At 58.9% G+C, this 8,534-nt stretch overlaps 1 protein-coding gene across 5 annotated transcripts in view; it reads right to left on the reverse strand.

Annotated features, from left to right (window-relative positions):
- TRIM26 (tripartite motif containing 26) overlaps window positions 1-7,274 on the reverse strand; it is a 13,869-nt gene extending 6,595 nt beyond the window's left edge. Inside the window, exons 1-5 of one of the 5 annotated variants that reach the window (XM_014544023.1) lie at window positions 5,768-7,274; window positions 4,421-4,913; window positions 4,173-4,268; window positions 2,882-3,112; window positions 7-535 (exon numbers count right to left, since the gene is read on the reverse strand). In XM_014544023.1, coding sequence (XP_014399509.1) covers window positions 419-535; window positions 2,882-3,112; window positions 4,173-4,268; window positions 4,421-4,913; window positions 5,768-6,369 — 1,539 coding nt within the window. In that variant the 5' untranslated portion in view covers window positions 6,370-7,274 and the 3' untranslated portion in view covers window positions 7-418. Of the gene's footprint in view, window positions 1-6; window positions 536-2,881; window positions 3,113-4,172; window positions 4,269-4,420; window positions 4,998-5,767 lie in introns of those variants that run through there. The other 4 variants (XM_014544021.1, XM_005871577.2, XM_005871578.2 and 1 more) reach the window with 4 other exon arrangements.
- Between the last annotated feature and the right edge of the window lie 1,260 nt (window positions 7,275-8,534).

Genomic DNA, 8,534 nt, shown 5'->3' on the forward strand with positions numbered 1-8,534 from the left:
CGGGCCGTAGTTTGCCCACGGCTGGTCTAGAGCCTCCATAGCAGTCTACATTAAGTTTTGCCTTCATGTCACTCATTCACAAATATTAATTAAGCGCCCCCTACATGCCAGGCCCTGCTCTAGCAGCCTGGGTAACAGCAGTAAGAGCCGCCCATCTCTCCCCGTTAGAGCGACCTGCAGGGGAAGAGACAAGGAGTCACCACCACAAAGCTTTACATGACAGCGTCACCTAGGCGCGCCAGGAGCCGCGGCAGGAGGAAGAGCAGGCTGGTCAGACAGAGAAGTGCCCGCCATGGAAGGCCTGGGGAGGGCGGAGGTTTGGAGACAAAAGCCTGGGCGTTTGTGGCTGCTGCTGACTGTCCAGACCCCTCGGGAGGCAGCAGCTCTGCTGCAGGGAAGGACACGTGAGAGGTCAGAGCTACACATGCCCCGCCAGGAAGCAGCTGCCAGGCGTTTCTGGCCGATCCTTCCTCACAACAGGAAGTCCAAGCAGCTGGAGGGCTGGGCAGCAAGTCGGAGGCAGGGAGTGCCAAGTCTGCAGACGGAGGTGTGCAAAAAGGCAAAGAGATGGGCAGTGGGAGCCGCTTAAGGGATAAAGGTGCTGAGTGGCCGGAGACGGTGGGACCGGAGACCAGTGCAGGAACCCTCCTCCCAAAGGACACAGAGGGGATCTGGGGGTGCCGGCCACCTGCAGCCACGCACAGGTCTCACCCAACACAGGCGCTCGTGAGGCAAGCAGTGCGTTGCGGCTGGCCCGGCGGGGCACATGCCTGGGTGCTGACAAGAGCATCGCAAAGGGCTCTTCCCAGGCAAGGAAGGCAACCTGCAGTGGGTGCCACCGAAGTCTGCCCAGGGCTGGTCCAGACAGGACGTCCGGCCTTCCGGCCACTCCTCTCTCCGTCCCCTTTAGCACCTCCATGAGATCCCGTCCAGAGCTTCCTTTCCTTTTCCGTCCCTTGGTCAAAAGCCTTTGTGCACCTTGAGTCTCCCCGTGTCTCCAGCAGACCTCTGCACCAGCTCCCGCCCTGCAGCACCTCAGGCTTCCTGCCCACTGGCGGGCAAACAGCCCTGGGGAAGTATGACAACCAAGGGGTCGGCTATCCAGTTCCCTTGTAGCAAAATCTACACAAACATAGACAACACCAATTTCCTGCACCGGCTTGAAGCAGACACCCAACTCTCTCCCCGCCCCCACCCCAGGCAAGGCTTCAATCTGAGGCTCTTGGGGGGCCCGCACAGCTCCTGTGGGTGGACGAGCACCCCCAGGGTACACGCAACTGCAGGTCAGCCGCCAGCACCCGCGCCCTCTGCTCCATGCACAGTGCACATGGGCCGGGGGTGGCCCTGGGGAAGGAAGGATGCTCGTGCCTGAAGGGGAAGAAGACACGGGGAGGGGAGAGGCAGCAAGTGACCCAGCCAGCCAGAGTCTGAGAGAAATTTGAGGCGATAGAATGCCATCTGTAGGAAAGGGCGGAGCCAGAGACACACACTGGTTACACGAGAGAAAAGCACGAGAGCGCAGGCGCTGGGAGTGAGGACCTGGGAGTGAGGACCGGACTGGAGCTCTGGCCGACTCCTGACCTGCCCGTGGCCGGGAACTCTCTGACCCTCAGTGACCACGGTGCGGCTGCACTGAAGGACCTACAGCCCTGCCAGTCCTGAGTCCTGCATTCACGAGGACGGAGAGGGCCGGAGCCTCCTGCCGCCAGGCGCCGAGAATGTGCCCTGCCCTCTCCGCCAGCACCGGCTTGCCTGCCGCTGGCCTGTAGCAGCATCTCCGCGGCCGACACAGGCCCAGCCACTGACCATGCAAGGGGAGGGACCGCCACATTGGCCTCCCTGGCCCACGAGAGCAGAGGGCGGGGTGCGGCCCACGGCGCTGAGCCCTGCCTGCAGGACCGACTCCTCGGGGAGGCTCCGAGTTTGGCCTGTGGAGCCATTTCAGCTTGGCCAGCTGTCTGTCCTACGGTCCAGGCCTCCTCCTTTCTCAGCATCAGGAAGCATTCCAGAGGCAACTCACCTGTGTCCATCTCTGCCCTGCAGTGGCTCCGAGTCCCAGAGAAAAACTCGCCCACACTGACCCTCCGGCCCTCTCCGCTGCCCCTCCTCCCCGCTCCCAGCTTTCACAACTTCAGCTCCAGAACCACAAAGAGCTTCCATGGACGAGTCTCTGCCAGGGCGTGTGAGACTTGTCGGAAGACAGGCTCATGATGCTAGTGATGAGGATGGAAGATAGCAGTGAAAATACTAGTAACCTTCCCCTCCGTCTCAATATTTTTAAACTTCGTAGGAAATTTACTTTTTGAAGTGACACCATGCCAGCCATCACATGCTGGAGGCTAAGTCCAGCAGGTCATAATTATGCAAGAAGTTCATCAAAAGATTGATGAACCTTGGGGCTCCAACAGGGCTGCAGATCTGCATGTTACTGCCTGCTGCCAGAAAGCTAGCTGAGGGCAGTTCCCCGACCTGATAACCCTTATTGTTTACCAATCCTTACCTTTGACGTGTGTATCTGCTTCGCTGGAGGGCAAAATGTGTTAACAAAAAGCTAGGGGTCCGGAGATTCTGAGAGCTTTAGCCACTAGAACTGCGTCTCCGTCTGGCCCTCCAAAATGCCTTCCAAATTCATATTTCTTGTCTAGTCTCTCTCATTCGTTTATGCACAGCCCCTTCTCCAGATTCCTTGAACCCTGGTAGATGCTGAGAAAGACCCCGGCCATCGCACTTTATTCTCAAGCAACCACTGGAGTAAGTGGGCCGAGCAGGGTTACCAGCCCGTGTTTCAGAGAAGAAAGCCGAGGCCCCAAGGTCCTGCAAGCCCATAGCAGGACAGGCCTGCCGCTCTGGTGCCCAGCCCTGCCCCCAGAAGGCTTCTCACCTGCATGAGCTCTGCGGCCGGCTGCTGGGCCTTGCCCTCCAGCTCAGAGATGACCAGCGCCAGCCGGGCCAGCTCCCCGCTGCCCCTGGCCTGGCACTTCTCCCTGCCCTCGGCGAGCTCCTGCTCCAGCCTGGCCAGCTGGTCCAGCAGGTGCTGCTCCCGCTCCCTCAGGAACTGGTGGCCCTGCGCAAACTCGGCCACGACGTGCTGCCTCTGCTCCCGGAGCTTCTGCTGCGGGGTGGGAAGGGCAAGGGTGACGCCTCCGCCTGGCGGTGGAAAACGCCTGCAGGATCTGGTGTAAGCGGCGCCAGGCGGCTCTTCTCCCCACCCACGAATCCCAAGCTCAGGCTGGGGGCCTTTCTCGCATCCCTGGGCCAACCTCCCTCCTCGAAGAAGTCAGTCAGTCACAGAGCAGTCCAGCCGCCTCGGGACTGGAACTCCGCCTGCCTGCTAGCTGCCTGGCTGCTCAGCCTGGTACCGGTTCCAGGAAAACAGTATGTTCCAGGGCCTCCTGAACACTAGTCTCTGCAGCCGCCTCTTCCAGGAAGCTCACAGACTGCTCTCCTCCAAGCAGACCAACCCTCGCCCCAGCACCGGGCCCTGCACACAGGGCCGCACCAGTGACCTCAGCGAGTCTGCGCAATGTCTGTGCTCAGGGACCATGACCTTGCCTGCCCCCGAATCTCACTGCAAGTCCAGGTGGGGATCTGGTCAGTGTCTTTGTGCCCAGCTGACTGAGGGTGGGCTGCGTCCACATACACCAGGGCCTGGAGGTGCACCTTGAACTTGAGCTGTGTCTCCTGCCTCCCTCTCCCCGTCCCAGGGCCCAGTGGCTCACGGCAGGCCTGGCCCCAACATCCCAGCAATGCCCACTTCCCACAGAAAACTGGAACCCGCCTCTCCGTTTTCCTCCCAACACCATGTCTACTGAGGTGCACAGGTGCTGCCTGTCGCAGCGGCGGCGGCCACCGGCATCCTCAGCCCGCCCTCCTTCTAGTCCCGGTGGCCCCACTGCTGCAGCAACCACGTCTCTCCTCTGAAAGGGAGAGCAGAGCCAGCCTTCCTTGGTCCCCACACCCTGGCTCGCCCTCGCAGAAGAGCGGCAGCGGCCAGTGGTGGCCCCACAGAGGTGAGTCACAGAGGAGGGACCTTAGCTGACATCTAGGCAACCCCTCAGATCAGGAAGCAGGCCAAGGCCAGAGCTGCTGGGCAGGCTGGCCTGCTCCTCGACCAGCCCAGAGCGCCTGCTGCCAGGCCGCAGCCTTAGGCTTCCCCTCACAGCCTCACTTACCAGCGCAGCCAGGATATCAGCTTCTCCCTTCGCCTGACAGCCCTGAATTTTGTCTCTGTCTCTCCTTAGAATACTCAGGTGGTTCAGGATTTTTTCCTGCAGAAAGACAAGCAGTGGGGACAGGTGGACGCTCTGGGCTGGGGCAGCGGGGTGGACTCAGGCTGAGCCCTGGGCCGGCAAGAAGCCTTCAGCGGCTGTGGGCCAGGCCGGCCTCCAGGTGGGCAGAGCGCCGTGCGGGTGAGGCTTACCCTGTGGGGCTGGGCGGCCTTCTCCAGCAGCACGGCCGTGTGGGGCTTGTGCTCCCGGGACTCCCGGCACAGCACGCACAGGAGCTGCCCATCATCCTCGCAGTAATAGTGCAGCTTCTCCTGGTGCCGCTCGCACAGCCTCACGTCCTGCTGCTCCCGGGCTGCGTCCCCCAGCTGCCTGCCCTTGTCCACCTTCAGCCGTTCAATGTTCTCCACCAGGCTGGCCAGCTGCCACACGGGGCGGATGTTCTCCTTCTTAAAAGGCTTCTTGCAGAGGGGGCAGACGGGGCGGGCCCCCGAGGCGGGGCAGATGTCGGCGGTGCAGCTGCGGCAGAAGACGTGGCCACAGTCGATGGTCACAGGGTCCCGCAGGTAATCCAGGCAGACGGAGCAGGTCACCTCCTCCTCCAGGCTGCGCAGCGGCGCTGCCGTGGCCATGCTGTCCTCGGTCCTGGGCTCAGAGGGCCTCTGCTCACAGGTGGGGCTCCTGCTCCTTGGAGACCAGACATGGAATCAAGAGCAGACCCAGCAGAGGGCGGAGCTGGCAGCCCACACAGGGCCGCCCCAGCAAGCAGCAGACTTACCAGCTCCCACAGGCGCACCAAACAGCAGCGTGAGAGCGGCTTCCTGACCATCTAGTCCACCCACTTTACAGATAAGGACCCTGAGGCAGAGGGCGCAGCCTGGTAGAGCGGGGTCGGGAAAGCAGTCCTGCCTCCAGGCCCTTTCCTTCCATCAGCTGGTGCAATTATGACAGAACGGGGACCGAGGGCTCTGCTGGGAAACTCATGACAAATCACAAACCTGCGACGTCCAGTAGGCAGTGCTCTCAGCTGGGCAGTCACAGGCCGCACAGCTACTCCTTCAGGTTTCAAAGACTGAGCACGGGGCTCTTTACACGACCCAAGAAGCACCAGCAGGGTGAGCTCTGGCACTTCCTGCGCAGGCGTGTCCCTGGGCTGGGCTTTGGGGGTCTGGTTCTCACCCCCAGACAGTGGGACTCGACCGGGGCCTGCAGAGCACCCCTTGACCACTGGACTCGCTCCCAGCTGTGCCTCCCCACAGAGCTGGCCCGGCCGCTCTGCGAGGAGCGAGGGGGGACTGTCCCGGCTGGGCTCACTGACACCACGGCAGGGATGCCCGCCGGGACTGCACTGTGTGCCGAGGGCCCGGTCCCCGCTGAGCACAGCTGAGCACGGGAGGACTTCAGTCCGTTTACCTTTGCCGCCCTGGCCCACTTCCTGACCCGACAGCTGCCTGCTGCCCCTGACTCTGTGTGACAATAGAGAACTGTTCTAAGAACTCTGAGCCTGTGCAGCCACCCATAAAGTGGAAGGTGATACTTACCTCCAAGGTTTCCTAAGTGGGCTGAGTGAAAGCATTATGCTGCAAGTCCTGACCATAAGCACAACACCCAGAAAGTCTAGGAGAGAATGCAGAACCCTGGCTCCAAATCCAGGAGTGTTCCGAGCTCCAGAGGCAGAGCGAGACGTAAAGTGGCAGCGAGAGAGGAAGCGCTCGAGGGGCAGGCAGGGCGGGACCTTGCTCTGCTGTGGATCCTGGCCGCACGGAGCAGACGGGAGAGGGCAACAGAGGGCAGCAGGGGGCACACGGGCCACTGCGAGGCTGGAGCGAGTGCACGCGCGCCGGAAGTCAATGCCATCAGGACTGTGTCCGCTGAAAGTCCATCGCAACAGAGCCCCGTGGCCCTCAGGCCCTTTCACGCAGTGACAGGAATGAGCTAGAAATGACCCCTGGGCTCTAGGACCCAAAGGAAAAGCAAAGCATGGATGTAATGTCCACTTCACGAGGACCTGAAGGGAGACAGCAGTGCTCCGTGTAGTGAGTGCTGGCCTGGCGAGGGCCTGGCACACTGCCAGCAAGGCGACGGCACGCTCCACTCCGAGGGACGCAAGGAGGTGAAAAACAGGTACACACAGAGCTCGCATGAAGGGACGGGGTTGAGTAATTTAACTGGCAAACGAGGTAATAAAATGTTTAGGATAATAAGGCTAGCAAAGTCGTAGGCAGGGCCGGGCCAGCTCCCTGGCTGCCTGCTGGGCACGAGCTGTAGAGAGGAGGGTCCTGGGCTGCGAGTCCCTTGCCGGCACCCCGTGGAGAGCTCTGAGGTTAAAGGTGGAGGCCATTTCCTTTGCTCTGTTGGGGCTGGGACTTCCTTCTGTTGCAGTTAAGGGTGAGAGGACTGTGAAGAGTCAGCCACAGTGCCCCACCAGCCTGCCAGGCGGGCACCGCCCTCGCGAGAGCAGCCTCCTCCACCCGGGCATGCGGGCTCTGATGCAGCTTTAAATCCCGGAAACCATATGAACACGATCCCACACATATTCAAAAAATAAAACAGTCTAGGGGTCACAGAAGAGTGGCGAGTAAGTGCAGGAGGGGTATCAGATTAGAAAAACATCCTCATGATAAGACAAGGGTCTTTACTGGATGCTAAAGCCACGAGGTGCTGGGGGACAGGATAGTCCCACGAAGCCAAAGTACTTCCCAATGGGTTAGTGCTTCCTAATGTGCCTTGATAAGGGAGACCTGTGACCACCTCAACCAGTGCCCAAACCAGCCTCGCTGAGAGGGACGAGCTGGCGCGCGCTTCCCTGGATGACTTACCCTGTGGCACCTATGACTTACACGTCACCTTGCAAGTAGTCCTGCACAAATGTTTGACCTAAATGAACTGAATCAGGCCTTTAGACATAACTTCCAGTTTACAGAAGATCTGAGGGAATGAGGAATGAGCTAAAACACATCATGAGGAAACAATCAGCTAAGTCCAGAAGATAGGACATTCCACAAAAAAACTGCCCTGGTCTTTTATTTACTTACTAGAGGCCCAGTGCATGAAATTTGTGCACTGGTAGGGTCCCTAGCGGCTGCCGGGGACCGGGGCCTCCCTCCCTTCTCCCAGCTGGCCCTGCCCCCTGGTCAAACTCCTGGATGAACTCCGGGTCAAAGGGACAATTTGCATACTATGCTTTTATTATATAGAATTTATTTTTAAAGATTTTTTAGAGAGAGAGGAAGGGAAAGGGAGAGAAAGACATTGATGTGAGAGTGTAACATTGATCAGCTGCCTCCTGCACGCCCTCTACTGGGGATCGAGCCCTCACCCCAGGCATGTGCCCTGACCAGAAATGGAACTGTGACCTCCTGGTTCATGGGTTGATGCTCAACCACTGAGCCACACGAGCCAGGCGTCTCCTGTTTTGTTTTGTTTTTTAAAGAGGCATAAAAATAGTTTTGGGACAATTAAGGAAATCTGACAAAGGACTAGAGTTGTATGGAGTATTGTTAATTTTTAAAATGGTATTTACTGAGGTTGTGAGAGGGTCCATATTTTAGGCAGTGTGGGCTGCAGTACTTAGGGCTGCATAACTACGACTTACTTTTAAATAGTTCCACAATAACAAAAGTTGGAAAAACCTTCTGAGGAGAGGGGCTAGTTTTCTATCCAGGGTCTGCAGTACCAAAGGTGCTCAAAATCACGACTGGAGAGCCCATGGTGCTCAACAGCTTAAAGAGTCAAGGCCCACGTGCCCAAGCGATGCCTGGATCAGCGGAACTGAAGACAAAACTGCCCGTCCAGGACCATCTGTCTGAGAGTGTGACAACCAGACAAGGGAGACAAACGAAACGTGTTACCGCGTCTATGCTCACGTCCACCTCTGGGCTGCACGCTCCCCAGCGTGGTACAGCGCGCACCGGAAGGCAGCTCAGTGCATCGCTGGACCCGTGTTAGACCCAGGTGTCAATCTGTGGGTGGACCATCCAGGTTCAGCCTTGGGCTCTGCAGCGCAATGGCCAGGTGACTAACAACTTCTTGGAGACAGCATTTATTTAGGACCCACCTTATAGCCATTTTTCACATCTTATGTTATCCAGCATTCAGGATACTCTTCTAAGGACACCGAGGATCGGCAGGGCAAGCACCTTGCCGGAGGGCACATGGCTAGGAAGCTGTGTCCCGCAGATGCCTCGCGATCCAGGACTGTTCCCTACCCAGGCCAAACTGTGAAAGGGGCCTTAATAGCAAGCAGCTCCTTTGTCCGGAAGCTCGGATGAGGTCACCTTCACGGAAAGGCTTTATAAGCTGCAGTGC

The sequence above is a fragment of the Myotis brandtii genome, unplaced genomic scaffold (assembly GCF_000412655.1).
Source record: "Myotis brandtii unplaced genomic scaffold, ASM41265v1 scaffold347, whole genome shotgun sequence".
In the NCBI taxonomy this organism is placed as follows: domain Eukaryota; kingdom Metazoa; phylum Chordata; class Mammalia; order Chiroptera; family Vespertilionidae; genus Myotis; species Myotis brandtii.